Source organism: Anolis carolinensis, chromosome 1, assembly GCF_035594765.1.
Source record: "Anolis carolinensis isolate JA03-04 chromosome 1, rAnoCar3.1.pri, whole genome shotgun sequence".
NCBI classification, from domain to species: domain Eukaryota; kingdom Metazoa; phylum Chordata; class Lepidosauria; order Squamata; family Dactyloidae; genus Anolis; species Anolis carolinensis.
In genome coordinates, this window is record NC_085841.1 from 69,156,131 (window position 1) to 69,175,540 (window position 19,410).

Here is a 19,410-nt window from a genome sequence, read left to right on the forward strand (position 1 = left end):
TTTTAAAAAAAGTATTTCACACTCACATAGTGGTATTGCTTCTCCCAATGATTCTATTCATATGCTCAGACTGCACAATCTGACAACACTGGATAAGCAAGATCCAAATTTACATCCACTGCAATGTTATTAACTACAGTGTTCAGATTAAAATAGATCCAAGCTATTTTATCTACAATGTGTTGCGTAAACTATTCACAGAAAACGTCTTTCAGGACAAAAACTTATTAGGCCCTTGAGTACTCGAAACAGCCCTGCTGAACAGCCCAGAGAAGAGTAATGCTGCCAAAAAAGCAGACTATTTTTCTATTGCTAGGACTACAACATCTAGCTCATATTTGACTGGACTCACTCCAGGTTTTCTGCCACAATCACACTTTTTATTTCTTTCATCACCAATAGCTCTATGAATAGGTGAAGTCATTCAGGAGCAATTATGTACACTCAAGAGAGGTTTAACAAAATCACTTGTGACAGAAAAACTTTTTCTCTCCCTCCCTTCTCCTTTTCTATCTCACTCCTTCTTTCTTCCTCTCCTTCCCTTTCAATTTCTTTCTATCTCTCCTGCCCCTCTCCTTTTCTCTTGCTTTTTATCTTTCGTCCTCTCCTTCCCTTTCTCTCTCTTGTGCCTCTCGCTTTCTTCCTCCTCTCTCCTTCTTTTCCTTCTTTCTTACTCTCTTTTTCTCTTTCTCATAACCCTCTCTTTTCTTCTTTTTCTCTCCCTCCCTTATGCAGCATCTCCTTCTCTCTCCCTTTCTTTTCTATTTTCCCCTCTTTCTCTCCCTTTCTCCCCTTTTACCCTATCTTTCTTTCTCAGCCTTAGAGGAAAGGAATGGTGACAACACAATCTGGCCAAGATGGTTTTGGCCTAAGATTTCCAAAAGCCAGGTTTTGTTTGAAATCACACCAGAGTAGCCTCCATCTAAAGAAGAGACTTTCTCATCTGCATTCCTGTTCAAGTCTTTGAACATCCATCCCTCCTCTTAAGCATATACAGGCAGTTCCCAAGTTACAAACAAAATAGGTTCTGTAGGTTTGTGCTTAAGTTGAATTTGTATGTAAGCCAGATAAGTAAATTTCTTAAGTATAACTCTAGCCATATATAATTAGATATTGTTTTTGTCATTAATCACTATGCTTTAATTATGTTCAATTCGTAACAATGGAAATACATTCTGCATATCAGATATTTACATTACAATTCATAACAGTAGCAAAATTACAATTATGAAGCAGCAACAAAAATAATTTTATAGTTGAAAGTCACCACATGAGGAACTGTATCAAAGGGTTGCAGCATTAGGAAGGTTGAGAAACACTGCTTTAGAGCATTACGGTTCACAAAATAAAATACCACTCCTGAATATTAAACTTGATATTTCAAGGAAAGAATAAATTGATCCAGAATGAAGCACACTATCAATGACGGCAGTGGTTAGCCACCACCGCCTCCCCCCCCCCCGAACTTTCACGTTGCCTCGATTTAAGTTTGTTCATCATGCCCTTCAAAGATAACCAACAAAATTTAGGTTTTCTACTTTTCCCCCAGAAATTGCTGAAAGCAAGTGGTACAACTGGGTTTTGTCAGAATTTTAATGATTTCACAATCAAATCCCAGAATGACTTAAAAATGGGACAAATCGCAATCCTGTAGGACTATACAAGAGTCTCCACAGAAGTACCTCAACACTACTTATGGCACAAAGACAAAGTATAACAGTAAAACAGTTATGTTGACTTCCACAGTTGTACAACTGACTATACAACAGGAGAGCTCAAGGTACTTTGCTTTAAGATCAGCTAATAAACAACTGCCAATGAACTCCCCATCCACCGTGTGTGCTTGCAAAATGGCTGGATGCATAAGGGGCCACATGTATATAACACTTGAGGAAGTGCTGCTACTTTTCCAACTACAGTAGAGTCTCACGTATCCAACACTCGCTTATCCAACGTTCTGGATTATCCAACACATTTTTGTAGTAAATGTTTTCAATAAATCGTGATATTTTGGTGCTAAATTAATAAATACAGTAATTGCTACATAGCATTATTTCGTATTGAACTACTTTTTCTTTCAAATTTGTTGTATAACATGATATTTTGGTGCCTAATTCGTAAAATCATAACCTAGTTTGATGTTTAATAGGCTTTTCCTTAATCTCTCCTTATTATCCAACATATTTGCTTATCCAATGTTCTGCCGGCCCGTTTGTTGGATAAGTGAGACTCTACTGTATTTTTATACTGTTGCTGGCATAATATTCTAGGGATGATAAATGATCTCAGTGAAGTACTGATTCTTCAAACACAAAACAACTCGTTGTTGAAGGTCAAAACATCTGGGGACTGACAGGTTGAGAATCACTGCTCTAACATGACTACTTCAATGGTATCAAAGCAAATAATGTATTAATTTAAGATATACAGATTTATTACAGTTTCCGTCTCTCTGTGTGTATGTGTGTCTTTTTTTTTTTTTGCACCCTGCCCAATTACAGGAAAGACTACACTGAAGCAATGTAACATTGATACAGAAAACACCCTGCAAATGATTTGTAATAAACATTTAGAAGCCAAAGAAAAGGCATATCACAAAATGTACTGAAGCGCTAGTACCAAACATGTGATCTGGGAAGATTAGTTCTATGTAAACAAGTGATCTCAAGAGAATCACTGTCTCTTAGCCATTAGTTCTGCTTTTAATTAATGTTACACGGCCTATCAAATATTTCCTAATGATTTATATTACAGTAGAGTCTCACTTATCCAACATAAACAGGCCGGCAGAAAGTTGGATAAGCGAATATGTTGGATAAAAAGGAGGGATTAAGGAAAAGCCTATTAAACATTAAATTAGGTTATGATTTTACAAATTAAGCACCAAAACATCATGTTATACAACCACTTTGATAGAGAAAGTAGTTCAATACGCAGTAATGCTATGTAGTAATTACTGTATTTACGAATTTAGCACCAAAATATCACGATGTATTGAAAACATTGACTACAAAAATGTGTTGGATAAGTGAGACTCTACTGTAATTGTAAATAATTACTGCTACGTTCCACTATCATAATTAGTATTATATGGGGAATGAATACTAAAATACCAAAGCATTACCACCAACTTTAAAGAAATCCAAAAAATCAAATAATTACTTGATCAGTTACTTGATTATTTGGGATTATTTCGTTCTTCTACACTTGATAAATATACAACTATCTTTTCACCACTCTTTCCCTCTCTTTTTCATATACAAGCCTAACATTTTTTCACCTAAGTATTCAATAACAGACAATAACAAACCCAATACACTTTCTAAAGTGTTTTGTCCACTATTTTCACATAAGGTAAAACTGCCTCCAACACAGTAAAGGCTATTAATTTTCTCCATGACCAAGAAAAGACAGATAGCATTATCACTGTGTAAACTAAAGTTTAACTGAACACTGTCACTGATGGGAAGAAAAGTGCAGAGCCCTTGCTTTCCATATCAAACAAAGCAGGTAATTAACAGTGATTCTGGCACAGTCCCTTATCACCAAAATACACAACAGTACTAAGTTCTCCTCAATGCCAGTTGCACTGCTACAACAAAGCACAGCTGATGTTTCAGGGTCACATTCATTCATCTAACACACAAGCACAAATGTATTTCTTAGCAGCTATAATTAAACACAAGAAGAATCCAACTCTAATATTCACAGACTTGCATGTAAATGTGATATTTCCCCTGTAAATGATTGCCTTTCATTTTGCAGCTTCAAGTAGTTACAGTTCACTTAGTTTTGATTGCACAGCAATTAGATATGCAAATAATCCAAAAACGATTCTAAAATTTCTAGATTGCCGGCAATCAGCTCTATTCTTTTTCTTCTGGATATATAAGCCTCTCATTAGAAGACAATTGTCTTTCACAGATCTGCCAGCAGATGTCTTAAAATTAAAAAAAATGTTGAGACAGTGGACACCACAGATTGGATCCTGATTTAGGGGAGTGCAATGGAGAAGCATGAGGCTCTTCCACCTGCTCTTACACATAGCAAATCTGTTGCAAAAATACCTCATAAGAAACCCTCCCAACAGGATATTTTTTAGCCATCTCTAGAATTTTCTGGGATCCTGCCTTTCTCATTTCACGGAACCATAGCACACAACCTTTTCAAGATCCCATTACCTTCTTGGTAGCATATTCAATCAGCCAGAGGCAACCAGGTAGAGGTGAAAATGGCAAAAGCCAATTTCTTCACCCAGTAAGGACATCTTTAAGTACTTGAAACCTTAATCTCCGTTCTTGTTCTTCTCTTGGTCATCAAGTGTGTGTTATGGACTGTGTTCTCATTGCAGCCTCCTCGACACCATCCCTTATCAAAACTGCCAAGCCAGTGGTTCTCAACCTGTGGGTCCCCAGGTGTTTTGGCCTAAAATTCCTAGAAATTCCAGACAGTTTACCAGCAGTTAGGACTTCGGGAAGTTGAAGGCCAAAACATCTGGGGACCTACAGGTTGAGAACCACTGTTCCAAACAGAGAAAACAAGAAAAGGGGTACTGTAATTATGATGAGGGTGGACTCCTGTAAAAATACTTCATAGAAAGGATCTTCTTTGTTAGAGGCTTTGTTAATTTAAAGTATGCCTATACTTTAAAATGATGTATTACACATATTTTTCTTGTTCACACTCCACAGGTTTCATTTTATTCTCAAATGCATCCACGTCCCACTCTTCTACAGGAAATATATAGAGTCATTCTCACAATCAGCACTCATCACAACGGTATGGTAATGTAGAAGGCTGAAAAACTGACAACTTCATGTTTCTATTATTTTAATTCTGCTTTGATACAATACCCTTCATGCGTTCCAACCCCAAAAAACACAGCAGGCAAGAAAATACCCATGACTGATAGGTAGAAACAAGCTTTGACTGATAACTGGACAGACCAGAGCAGGTTTTTTTATCACATGAAAATGATATATCTAAGATGAATACCATATTAACGGCAGTCTCCGAGGATGTAGCAAGAGCACCTGCTTGTCCCATTTTGATGGATTCGTTTCAATTGGTTCAGCCTGAGGACGTGGACAAGGTGCTTGGAGAGGTGAGGGCTACCACATGCATCCTAGACCCCTGCCCATCCTGGCTGGTGAGAGAAGCCAGAGGGGGGTTGGCCGAGTGGGTGAAGGTGGTGGTGAATGCCTCCCTTCGGGAAGGCATATTTCCAGCGAGCCTCAAATTGGCTGTGATCAAACCGCTGTTGAAGAAGCCATCACTGGACCCCACTCAATTGGAGAACTTTCGGCCTATTTACAATCTCCCCTTTTTGGGCAAGGTCGTGGAACGTGTGGTGGCCGCACAACTCCAGGCATTCTTGGTAGATACCGATTATCTGGATCCAGCACAGTCTGGCTTCAGGCTGGGGCATGGTACCGAGACAGCCTTGGTCGCCTTAGTCGATGATCTACGCCGTGAGCTGGACAGGGGGAGTGTGTCCCTGCTGGTTCTGCTGGACCTCTCAGCGGCCTTCGATACTGTCGATCACGGTATCCTTCTGGGGCGCCTTGCCGGGATGGGGCTCGGAGGTACTGTTTTGCAGTGGCTCCGGTCCTTCCTGGAAGGTCGGTCCCAGATGGTGTCCTTGGGGGACACCTGCTCGGCCCCACAACCATTGACTTGTGGGGTCCCGCAGGGTTCAGTACTGTCCCCCATGTTGTTTAACATCTACATGAAGCCGCTGGGAGAGATCATCCGGAGTTTCGGGGTGAGGTGTCATCTGTACGCAGATGATGTCCAGCTCTGTCACTCCTTTCCACCTGTCACTAAGGAGGCTGTTCAGGTCCTGAACCGGTGTCTGGCCGCTGTATCGGACTGGATGAGGGCGAACAAATTGAAACTGAATCCAGACAAGACAGAGGTCCTCCTGGTCAGTCGCAGGGCTGAACAGGGAATAGGGTTACAGCCTGTGCTGGACGGGGTCGCACTCCCCCTGAAGACGCAGGTTCGCAGTCTGGGGGTTCTCCTGGACTCATCGCTGAGCCTGGAATCCCAGGTCTCGGCGGTGGCCAGGGGAGCCTTCGCACAACTAAGAGTTGTGCGCCAGCTGCGCCCGTTCCTTGGGAGGTCTGACTTGGCCACGGTGGTCCACGCTCTGGTTACATCCCGTTTGGACTACTGCAACGCTCTCTACGTGGGGTTGCCTCTGAAGACGGCCCGGAAGCTCCAACTAGTACAACGGGCGGCAGCCAGACTAATAACTGGGGCGGCTTACAGGGAGCGTACCACCCCCTTGTTAAGCCAGCTCCACTGGCTGCCGATATGCTACCGAGCCCAATTCAAAGTGCTGGTTTTGACCTATAAAGCCCTAAACGGTTCTGGCCCAATCTACTTGTCCAAACGTATCTCCTCCTATGAGCCAGGAAGATCTCTGAGGTCATCTGGAGAGGCCCTGCTCTCAGTCCCGCCAGCCTCACAGGCGCGGCTGGTGGGAACGAGGGACAGGGCCTTCTCGGTGGTGGCTCCCCGGCTATGGAACACCCTCCCCAGAGATATACGGCAAGCCCCAACCCTTTTGAGTTTTAGAAAAGCCTTAAAAACATGGCTTTGTGCCCAGGCTCTTAATGAATAAATGATAAAGACGACCCAGATTGTTATATGGATAAAGTTGGAGGATATTGGACCAACGGATTTTAAACACGTTTTATGTTTTATATTTTATACTGTATTTAATTGGTTGTATTTTTTATATGTTGTTGTTTTTAATGATGTATCGGCATCGAATCGTTGCCAATTGTACGCCGCCCTGAGTCCCTCCGGGTGAGAAGGGCGGGATAGAAATATTTGAAATAAATAAATAAATTAAATAAAGGTTTTCCCCTGACATCAAGTCCAGTCATGTCTGACTCTGAGGTGTGGTGCTCATCTCCATTTCTAAGTCAAAGAGCCGGCGTTGCCCGTAGACGCCTCCAAGATCATGTGGCCAGCATGACAGCATGGAACACCGTTTCTTTCTCCCTGGAGCGGTACCTATTAATCTACTCACATTTGCATGTTTTTGAACTGTTAGGTTAGCAGAAACTGGGGCTAGAAGCGGTACCTCACCCTGCTCCCCGGATTCGAACCGCTTATGGACAGCAAGTTCAGCAGCTCAGTTCAGTTTAGTGGTTTAACCTGCTGTGCCACTGGGGGCTCTAAAATGAATATATAAACATAAATGATCACTTTAGCAAAATTATCAAACTGATTTTAACTGGCACAGGAAGTTATCGACTCAAAGTAGCTGATCAAATACATTGGTCCCATCTGAAGATTACTATTGGATTTTTATGCTTATTTTATTTATTTATTTATTTATTTATTTACAGCATTTATATTCCGCCCTTCTCACCCCGAAGGGGACTCAGGGCGGATCACATTACACATATAGGCAAACATTCAATGCCTTTTAACATAGAACAAAGACAAACAAACATAGGCTCCGAGCGGCCTCGAACTCATGACCTCCTGGTCAGAGTGATTCATTGCAGTTAAGTGCAGCTGGCTCGCTCTCCTGCCTGTGCCACAGCCCAGGCAGTTTCTTTTAATTAAGAAACTGTTTATTTTATTTGAGAATCCTGTATAAAACCAAGTTTAATTTTAATTGACTTTTAAAAATGAAGTTTATAATGGTTCATCTGCACCAATGAAGTTTAAAATGCCTAAGGACAGCATCTGTTTTTAGTGGCGTTATCCATAGAGCTAATCTTTAATCAAACATTAATGGCTTGTTACTGTTAGTAGCTGACAAAAATTGGCAGTCACATCTCCTTGTTAAAAGTCAGGGGAATCACTTGTCACTTTCAGAACATAAACCACAATCCAGTATTAATTTCGATCTACTCAGTGGGTTGGATGCTTTTAAAAGAAAATCTGTTTAAACCAAAGCATAGAACAGATCGTTTCAATATTCTTTGACTGGAATCTAATCAACACCTAATTTTAAGACACTCTTTAACAACTTATAGTAATAAAATAGACTGTCCATTAAAAAAGAAAGAGCTCACTTCATTAGCTATTGATAATTAACTAAATCACTGATTTAATACAATAGCACAATAATTGTCTTAAATTCCACAGGTTGGTGTAATTTATTTTACTAACGGTGAAAGTTCAAAGTTTATCAATTGAGTGAATAGCAAGCTGTGCAGTAAGAGACACACTGTTACATTTTAATTCTTTATGGGGCCACTTTGCAACCAGATTATGAGCCTATGGTCCCAGATGCAATTTGTTTTCCACACATCCACCAATACAATTAGTTTTCAGGTTTTAGGCTTCCACAGGACAAGTCATGTAAAATGAGTGGTGTAATAAAATGGCATACTGTGAAAAGCAACAAACCTGTGCTCCTCCAAGATATTGATTGAAGTACAATATCTGGAGGGCCATTCACTAGCTTGCATACCTGTGCTGTAGCTCCAGGTATGCAAGCTAGATTCAGATGGAAAACTGGTGACTGGGATTCAACCAGTCACAAAATGATAGCTTAGGATGGAGCTTATTTGTAGCAACCACTTGCAGCATTTTATGACAAGCCATGTCGAGCATAGAGGTATTTTACTGATATACACCAGCATTTACTAAGAAATAAATCCCACAGAAAAGACAGTTCTAACATTAAACAGGATTAAGCTGTAGTCATTAATCCTGATGCACCTCTACTACTGTCAAGACCCAGGCTACAGAGCACCAATAACCATCCGCGGAGGCCGGATTCTATCTAATATCTTTATTAAGGAAATATATAAAGTCAATAAAAACAGGGGAAGAATATAGTTCAAAAGTAGACCTTTCAGGAAAGGTCAAATATAGTCCAGGAAAATAATGTCCAATATGTGATATAAGAGTCCAAAGTTATAATCCATTAACCGAAACACACACTTTGCCAAGCAATAGTGTGGGGAGATGACAAGGTCTTTTAGTCCATTGAAGCTTGACAACAAGGCTGGAAAACAAACTAGATTCTTGGCAAGACAAGACTTGATACTAGGCAAACAAGAAGCAAGAACAAGGTCCGTGGCGAGGTCCGTGGCAAACGTGAAACAAGGCAGGCTTGGAACTTGGTCTTGGAAACAAGGAACTGGGATTACAAAGTCCACACACGATCTCACTCCTCAAGCTGACGAGTTGACTCCGCAAGGTTTCCTTCGCGGCAAAACACCTAAATAGGGTCTCGTTTCCCGCCAGAAGAACACTTTCCCTGGAGAACGAGAAGTGAAACCCAACTCCGTCCAGATGCATGACTCCTTAGAATTTCCCAAGGGAAGCAGACCTAATCAGCTAATTGTTTGGCTGCGATTCTGAGACTCCGGCGATTCGCCTCCCTAGCTCCTCTATCTCTATTATAATTGTCCTTTCAGGAAAACGGGGGAGAATTCTGCCCAAGGCTTGTTTGGCTGACTTCTTGAGGGCAAACATCCTCCAGGTGCAGGGGCTCCGATTCTGTGTGAACCGGTGGAAATCCCATGTTTTCCTCTTCATCTGCCACAATAGTACTAGGAACGGGACTACAAGGCCCATGAGACATCACAACTACATCTCTTCCCTGGTGTTTATGTAACCAATTTTCCTACTTCTCATGAACTAACCTATGTCAAGGGTTTTTTTTTTTTTAATGTTCCAATCAGTCATTATCCTGCCTTTCGCTGTTAAGGTTGGAACAGCATATTGGTGCAATTATGATTTACATTCTGAAGTAGAGCCAAACAAGCGGTGGAAAAGAAATATCCTTCTCCTTGCTGTTTCAGACACCATGGAGCCTAGAAGGAAAGTGAGGAAGAGAGCTGGTCTATCACAGGCATGGGCAAACTTCAGCCCTCCAGGTGTTTTGGACTTCAACTCCCACAATTCCTAATAGCTGGTAAGCTGGCCACGATTTCTGGGAATAGTAGGCCAAAATACCTGGGGGCCCACAGGCTGAGAAACAATGGTTGCCTGGGCCAGCAGGGAATCACTAGAATGGTACCTTCACTCCCTTGATGATCCTCTATCTACTTCATTTTTGTCTCGAGTGCATGATATAATGCAAGTTGTTTTATGGAAGAGTATATGTCTTTGGGCACTGAAAAACACTTCTGAAGCACTGCTCTTTTTAATGCACTGGCAAAATCTGTTTTCCTAACAGATCAGAAATAACAGGTTATTCAGTCTAACAACTGAAACCATTGCCTAGCATAATTACATCTGGTTGTATACCAGGAGAGAAGATTCTACTATGAAAGGTCATGCTTGTTTTAAAAAGTTATGATCTTCAAAAGGTGTTTTCCAAAAGGTTATGAATGCAATTTTCCAAAATTTAAAATACTTGCTAACTGTTACTCTCACAATAGATAAAGCAACGTAAGTTGTGGAGTTTATCTTCACTCCTTCATAATATAAATTCAGTGGTTGAGTTGAGAAACTGCCACCCACATCAGTATCTTGGAAATGCTGATGGTTTTGAAAGTGCTTACGGTGTTAGAACCAATTCTGTTCAACAGACCAATAGTGGCATCAGATAATTCTACTCAAGTACAAAACATCAGTAGACAGAGTGGAACTTACTCCAAATCCCTGTTATATGTTTGCCCTCATGATGGTAGTGGTGCCTTCCCCAGGACAATATGGCTCCCTGTCATCTATTTAGCAGGGGCATCCAACACCTTGATTGTTGTTCTGAACAGGTCCATCAGATGCCACTTCTCTTTCAGTGGCATCTCAAGATGATTTTAACTATTTCTTACTGGTAGAGTTATATAACAGTAAGTTTGTTGCTGTGGAAACAAATATCCACGGCCACTGCTGCTGTCCCAAAGAATAGGAAGATTACCACAGGAGGACATATTCCTGTACATTCTTCTGCATATTTTCTGTAATTACCCGCACTGTTGTGAAACTGCACCACAATAGGGCATACTGCATTCCCAGGGGCTTTGAGAAAAGAGGCAGCCTTTGTTTTCTTTGTTGCCTCTGGTTCAGCTCCTGGAACTGAGGCCTTGGCCCTGTGACTCAGTGACTCTGTGAAGCAAGGCCCAGCAAGAACATCTGCCTGCCTTCAGAGACTGGGGCATAAAAGATCCACATCTGTGGGGGGGGGGGGCTCAGCCATCTGAGGCCCTCTGCCATCTTGCTCCCTGGGGGAGAAGGGAGGGTATATAAAGAGGGGTTGAAACTCTATGTAGAGGGAGATGGGAGAGGGGAAGAGAAGGGATCTATGTTAATTGATGTAATAACATGCTTCGTGCATATGTCTATGTCTGATGTTTTTATAGTTTTAATGGTTTTAATCTAAGTTGTATGTTTTTGATTTAGATATGTGATATATTTATATATGTGTGTGTGTGTGTGTGTGAGGCATTGAATTTTGCCATTTATTATGTTGTAAACCGCTTTGAGTCCCCCCAGGAGTGAGAAAAATGGTATAGAAATGCAGTTTATTATTATTATTATTATTATTATTATTATTATTATTATTATTATTATTAATCAAAAAATAACATATTTGGTTTACTCACTACCTTCATGTGTTCCGCATACACAGGTACAAAACTTATGAGTCCAGTTTCAGATATGTTCCCCCCCCAAGGGAATTTTTTTATTAATCGTTATTATTTTATAATACAATATTATTTTAGTTACAATACATTTTCCTTTTCCATTCCCTATTCCTTTCCCACATCCACCCCACCTCCTTCCCTGTTGACAACTTAAACCTTTTTTTTTTCTTATTACATGAGCCTTCTTTCCATTCTATCCAACTTTTTCTTCCAGCTTTCATCATATGGTTTAACAATCTGTAGCCATCTGCTAAATGGAGTCCATATTTCTTTAATTTTCTTCTGTTTGTCTGACCATGTTTTTTGCTTCTTATAATGTCCATAATATCCAGTTGTATTTGATCCCACATATATTCATACCAAGTGTTCATTTCTTTTTATCCTTCCACCCCCACCCCCATTCCATTAATTCCTTATTTTCATTATATAAATCTTTAATTTTACTATATCCCATCGGTTTCAATATTTTATAATACTCCTATCACTTTTGAAAATAAATCCTTTAGTCTATTTGCTAATATTTTAGCAAATATTTTATAATCCTGGTTCCTTAAAGTAATTGGTCTATAAGAGTTTACTTCTCTAGGATTCTTCCCTGGTTTGATAATTGTTATTATTTCTGCTTCCCTCAAAGACTCAGGTACTTCACCTCCTCTTATTATATTATTAAAAACTATTGCCAATTCTGGTATTAGTTCCTCCTTCATTTGTTTATAAAACTCTGCTTTGTAACCATCAGCTCCGGGTGATTTTACTTTTTTAAAGTTTCCTATTACCTCATCGATTTCCTGATATGAAATAACCTTTTGTAATTTTTTCTCCCTGGGAGAGAGTTCCAAATCTGGAGGTTCACCACCAAGAAGGCCCTCTCCTTCGTCCCCACCAACCACGCTTGTGATGGTGGCGAGACAAAGAGGAGGGCCTCCACAGCAGATCTTAGAGCCCACACCGGTTCATATAGGAGGTGTGGTCACAAAGAAAGGCAGGACCTGAACCGTTTAGGGCTGTGTAGGTAATAACCTGCACTTTGAACTGGGCCCGGAAACTTGTCAGCAGCCAATGGAACTGCTTTAGTAGGAGCGTCGTGTTCTCTCTATAGCTAGCTCCAGTTAGTAGCCAGGCTGCCGATCTTCGAACCAATTGCTGTTTATAAGCTGTCTTCAAAGGCAGCCCCACGTAGAGTGCATTGCAGTAATCCAAACTAGATGTAACTAAGACACGAACCACCATGGCCAAATCAGGCTTTCTGAGGCACAGTCCCGGCCACGCCAACACCTGAGCTTCAAGCATCAGCACTCAGCTCAGGAGGATCCTCAGACTGTTGACCTGTGTCCTCAGGGGGAGTGTAACCCTGTCGAGCACAGGTAGCCACCCTATACCCCGATTGGCCTCGCAACTGACCAGGATGGCCTCCATCTTGTCTGGATTAAGTTCAGCTTTTTAGCCCTCTAGTCCATCACAGCTGCCAGGCACTGATCCAGAATCCAGGGGACTATCTCGGATTTCGGTGGAAAGGAGTAGTAGAGTTGTGTGTCATCTGCATACAGATGGCACCAAACTCCCACAAAACTCTGGATGACCTCACCCAGCGGGTTCGTGTAAATATTGAAAAGCATGGGGGAGAGAATGGAACCTTGCGGGACCCCATAGGGATCCAAGCAGGTGTCTCCCAGCTTCACCTACTGGGTGCGATCCTCCAGGAAGGAGCGGAGCTGCTGCAATGCAGTGCCCCCAAAACCCATTCCAGACAGCCAACTGAGAAAGATACCATGGTCGAAAGTAGTTCTGTAGCAGGAACATAAGGGTGAGATTGTTGAAGACTTGTGCTACTGATCTTATGAGACCACTAGGAGAAGCAGTATTTGGGAGGCTAAGACGGCAACTTTTCTGACAAGGATCTGTGACACTGAGGACAGATCAGTTTCTAAGATGATTTGGAGCACTGCAATGATAGATGAGACTGACAAAACCAAGACTGTTGACAGTGGAAAGGCTGCCTAGAACCTGGTGGGATTCCAACTTTCTTTGTAGATGCTCTCACATTGTGACTGTGGTCCATTTTGTCTTCTTTCTTGCTGGTAAATAACCCTTGTTCATCAAACAAGATGTTCTACGATAGTCTCCATTTCAGAACACTGAAATAATATGCTAATCATCCCAGAGCAATAATGTTTATATTAAATATAATATACATATAAATAGTATTTAGTTTGCATTACTTTATTTGGCATCTCTCTTTGCAATATTTCACCATTATGACTAATTGAATAATCGTCTTGAAAGTATTTAAGACATGAAAAATCTCAGAACTAACTATGAAACAAGGCATGTCCTTCATCCCTTAATCTGAAACCAACAACAAACAATGCATGATCAGTGTTTAATAATAAGATTTGAATCCAATCAGTGGATTAGGTTACTGGTTAAATCATCCACCAGTTGGTTAGCTTTGAAATAAAGGACACTAAACCGCTTTAGATAAATCACAATTTAAAGCTCTATACTTTCTTCTCAGCACGCTGCACTACTTTATATGTTGGGAGTAAACAGAACATTTTTAAAAAGGAAGCAAAAACTCATCAGTATGTTGTTTCCAGATATACTGTATATTTTGAGATCGTGTCAGGGGGTACTGTGGTTTTTAACTGAATATATTGTAATGGTTTTAATTGTAAAATGTATAATACTGTTTACATTTAATTCTGTTTTAATGTTTGCATATTTGTATATTTTAAATGGTGTGCCAATGTTTTTATGTTAAGCCGTCTTGAGTCTCCTTTGGGAGATATAAAATAAATAAATAAATAAAAGAACAATAATAATAATGATAATAATGATAGTAGCAATATAATTTTAATGCATTATGAATGTCAGTGACTCATCAGACAAATTCCTACTGTAAATTAGGTACTGTGGGTGACTTTGGATATCATTAGCAAGCAATGAGTGGAAATGTTGATCAAGTCTCATGTTTATTTCCTGATTTCCAAAGGACATGTAAAAAGGAATTATATATGTCTATGGGGATTTTATTCCTTTAATATAACTATGGAAGTATGAAACACCTATCTCTGATGCAGAATGTTGCCAATTGTTATCGACAAAGTAACTTCTGCACAGAAATATGCAAGTAAATAACACTATTAATCAATTACTATCCATACTAATTCTCTCAATATCTATGATTTTCATATATATTAGGCATCAGTGTAACGTGATTTCAACACACATTCATTTGGAAGTGATTAAATGCATACTATATTTATTCCCTTTAGCACAAGGAAGATATGATTTAGCATATTCAAAAACATCAGTTTCTATTGTTGGAAGCCTCAGAGGAAGACAAAAGCTACTCCCCTCTGAACAAACCTTGCCAAGAAAACCCTGAGATATGTTCATTTTAGGATTACTGTAAGCTGGAAATGACTTGAAGGACACATAACAATAACAATAAAGAATACCCTGTTTACTCTTTATTTAAATACTAGCTTGGGGACCCGGCGGTGCCCAGGTTATTTGAAAAAGGCATTATTTCTCCTTGAATGTTATGTATTCTGTTTGGAGTGGGTGAACTACAATTCCCAGAATCATGGGTCAATCCTCCCCAAATCCTACCAGTATTCAAAGCTGGTCATTTTGGGTCTGTATACTAAGTGTGGTCCAGATCTGTCGTTGGCTGGTCATCGCCTGGCTGTAGTGCTGTCTGGATGGGGGTGAACTACTACAACTCCCAGATTCCCAGGGCAATTGTCCCGAAACATTTGCCAGTATCCATAGTAGGCTATGTTGAGTCTGTGTGCCAACTGTGATCCAGTTCCGTCGTTGGATGGGTTCAGTGGTCTTTGGATACAGGTGAACTACAACTCCCAAAATCAAGACCCATTCCCACAAACCCCTGTAGTATGTTTAGTTGGTCAGGAGGCTTCTCGGTATGAAGTTTGGTCCTGATCCATTGTTGGTCACTGTTTCTCTGGATGCAGGTGCACTATAAGTCCCTTTTTCCCAAACTTGTCCAATATGTTCTATTGGTTATGGGGACTCTGTGTGCCAAGTTTGGTCCTGGTCCATCATGGGTGGGCTTCAATTGCAGATGAACTATAAATCCCAGTACCTACTACTCCCAAATGTCCAGGCCAATTCCCTTCAAAACCCACCAGTATTCAAATCTGGGCATATCAAGTATGCATGCTGAGTTTGGTCCAGACACATCATTGTTTCGATTTATAGCATTCTGGGTGTAGGTGAACTACAACTCCTCTAAATTCCCCAGCAGGAATCACAGTGCTCTGACTTGATGCAGGGTGAACGAAAACTTCCACCATGTGGAGTCAATCCTCAAACTCCTCCAGTAAATTTAGTTGCTGCTCAGTTCTGCTCTGTTTGTTATGTAGACAGATTAAAAGGAGAAGGGCAGTAGGCGGGGTCATGCAAATTTCACACCAATGGAAAACCCTGGGATGCCTGCCTGTGGTGGAGGAAAATGCAAAATCTAGGATGAAATGGTCCCCAAATGAAAGCATTCCTTGGGTGGTGGTTCGTGGTGTTTGGGAAGGACATTGGTAGGGGTAGGGGGTACATGTTCATGGAGCTCGCTGTAACGTTAGTGGAAGGGAGTGACTTGGTGGCTCCTTAGCAGTGGGAACTATAGCCTGTTTGTGGAGGCCGGAGGCTGTCTACGTGAGTGGACAAATATGGATTTTCACTTTTATTATGGATATAGATATAGATTATTGTACACATCTTAGTGTGCAATAATATTTAATAAATTTAATTGTTTTTCTACACAATAAAAAGCTGTGTTTTAGAAATGGTATTGCATCACTTTCCCCATTGTCCCAAATTAAGTATCTCTAAAGCTATTGGAGAAAAGTCAAGATTTTGTAGGCCTTTTTGAAAAGTCCAAGAAGATTTTGAAAAGTGTCTCATCAACCAAGCACACAGAATTTCTTTGTAACCAAAGCTAAAATCTTCTTTCTAATTCCACAAAATAATCTTACATACATCTTCTAGATAAACATAGATAAATAGCAATTTTTGCAAAATATTATTGTCTTCATAATATTATACCTTAGAAAAATGTATCTATTATTTTACAAACAAGGTTCTCTGATGAACCGCTGGTACACTTGGGAGATCTTACCTTCTTCTTGTCTCTCATGGACCCTTTGCCTCGGACCATTATCTTACATCCCGTTTCAGCCTCAAGCTGTTTAGCTGTTAGTCCTCGGGGTCCAAGGATTCTTCCAACAAAATTAAACTGAAATTTTTAAAAAGAAAATGACAATATTACTTTCTTTCAAATATAGCACACATGACTGTGACAGGTAAAATTCAAAGTAAAAGAAATAATATATTTAGAACTTTTTACACTTGACCAAGATGCACCTCTAAGAACTTCTGGACTAGTGCAATGATGAATGAAACAGAAGGGGTAACACAAGAAGATAAAAGACAAAAGAAATTATGCAATGCACTGGATTCTATATTTTCAAAGTGAAAGTTTCTCAAATCGTCACGAGGGCTATTTGTCCAGACTCTACATGACACTATGGGTATATTAGAAGTATTACTTTGTGCAGTAAATATGCAGATATACAAAACATGTGGTGATCACTCCTCATTTTCTTAATAGGCAAGATACAGTAAGTTTAGTCACTTGACTAGTTTCCCACATGGAAACAATCACACAAATCTCCTATGAAGGACTGGTATCTTAATGTGTACATGTTAGAGAAGAGGAAGACTATGATATTTTCACACAAGAGATTGATTCACAGAATGTAAAGTTGAAATAAAACAAAACACACAAAATGTTTCCCCCTCTTTAATATGAAGGCGCTATAGACCGAAATCAAGAAAATACATTTGAAATGCTTTACAGTCTAACAGGGGTTTTTTTGTAACATGTAGTCTTCTACTGAAACAATTGCTGCCCTCTCTATCCTTCTTTACTGCTGGACCTTGAGAGGAGAGCAAGAATTATCAATTGCAACCCTTTCCCATGCTATCCAAAGCTTATATATAGTTGGCTGGAGTAATGTTTAAAATATACCTGTTCCAACTTTCATGCAAATTCAACTTAAGAACAAACCTACAGAACCTATCTTGTTTGTAACTTGAGATTGAGTTTCAAGGCCCTTCAGCTTCAAGTACTGGCATTATAGTACAGCCATCCCTCCATATTCACAGATTCTGTATCCACTGATCAAATCATGCACAACTTGAGAATATACAAAACAAAACCCACAAAGCAAATCTTGATTTTGCACACATGGGGGAGGGAATGAGAGTGAGAAGGTCATGCTACTTATCTGTAATCATGTTTCTTCAAGTGGTCTTCTGTGAATCCACACAATATGGGATTGAATTGGTTGATTACCTGTAACCATGTTTCTTCGAGTGGTCACCTGTGAAATCCACACATATGGGTCTTCTGGGCCTGCGCAGGCAGTTTCAGGAACTCTCTAGAAGCTTTCAAGGATACACTTTTGGCGGAGGCCCCGCCCATGTCCCCCTTGTGATATATATAGGCAGCAGGAGGCGCCACCACCCCAGTTCCCCAGCCGCAAGAGGCAGCTGAAAGACTGGGCATGACGAGCTGTGGGGAGGATGGGCGGGGATATGTGGATTTCACAGGTGACCACTCGAAGAAACATGGTTACAGGTAAGCAACCAATTCTTCCTTCTTCGTGGTCCCTGTGAAATGCACACATATGGGTGACTGACTAGCTACTAACCTGGAAGGAAGGCGCCATCTCTCCTGGACACAGCATCGATCTTGTAATGAGAGACGAACATCAGGGACATAGGCCAGGTAGCCGCTCGGCAAACGTCCTCCAACAGTATGCCTTTCATGTAGGCGCAGGAGGTAGCCACAGCTCTTGTGGAGTGAACCTTCAACGTGGTCAGTGGTTCGCGTCCAGTGAGATTGTAAGCTAGATGTATCGTTGTGACGATCCAAGCCGAAAGCCCTTGGGGGGTTATTGGTAGCCGCATGGTATCGTGTCGATATTTCAAAAAGAGGCGAGGGGATTTCCTGTAGGGACACGTTCTATCCACATAATAGGCCAGGGCCCTCCTAACATCTAGAGCATGGGGTGCACACTCTAGAGGTAATGCTGGGTTTTGGAAAAAGGCCGGGAGAATAATGTCTTGTGACAGATGGAATTTTGACACAACTTTCGGTAAAAACGAGATGTTGGTATGGAGAACTGCCTTGTCCCTGTGAAATCGGAGGTACAGTTCATCCGCCCTGAGTGCACAGAGCTCAATGGCACACCTTGCTGTGGTAATAGCAACTAAAAAGGCTGTTTTCCATGACAACTGGCACAAATCTATGATAGCCATAGGTAAAAATGGTGGTCTAGACAGCTGGGATAGTACTAATTCCAGGCTCCATGCTGGAGCTGGTGGGCAGACAGGTGGAAAGAGGTTTTTATGTCCTTTTAGGAACAAGCGAACCCAAGGGTCCCTGAAGGAAGGTAGGCCAGCCTTGCAGCAATACCAAGAGATAGCTGCCAGATAACACTTGATCGAGGAGATGGATAGCCCTCTCTTGGAAAGTGAATGGAGGAAGTTGAGAACTACTGAAATGGGAGCTGTCGAGGGGTTGGTACCCTCCAGGTTAACGAACGCTGAGAAATGCTGCCATTTATAGGTATATGACTTTTTTGTGGAATCTTTCTGTGCAGCTGTGATAATTGCCCTCACAGGGGTTGAAAGCTCCTTCGAGGCCGATTCCTCCACGGCATAAGTAGTCCGCGTCCGGGTGCCGGACCTGGATGTTCTGCGATGTCAGGATGTCCGGTCTGATGGGCAGGTAACAGAACATTCCCTG

The 19,410-nt window shown here is 40.9% G+C and overlaps 1 protein-coding gene across 6 annotated transcripts in view; it reads right to left on the reverse strand.

The window, feature by feature from the left end:
• The window catches only part of qki (QKI, KH domain containing RNA binding), a 183,095-nt gene that overhangs the window by 91,832 nt on the left and 71,853 nt on the right, over positions 1-19,410 (reverse strand). For all 6 annotated transcript variants that reach the window (XM_003215756.4, XM_008123135.3, XM_008123123.3 and 3 more), the window contains exon 3: positions 16,714-16,830. In XM_003215756.4, coding sequence (XP_003215804.1) covers positions 16,714-16,830 — 117 coding nt within the window. The remainder of the gene's footprint in view (positions 1-16,713; positions 16,831-19,410) is intronic.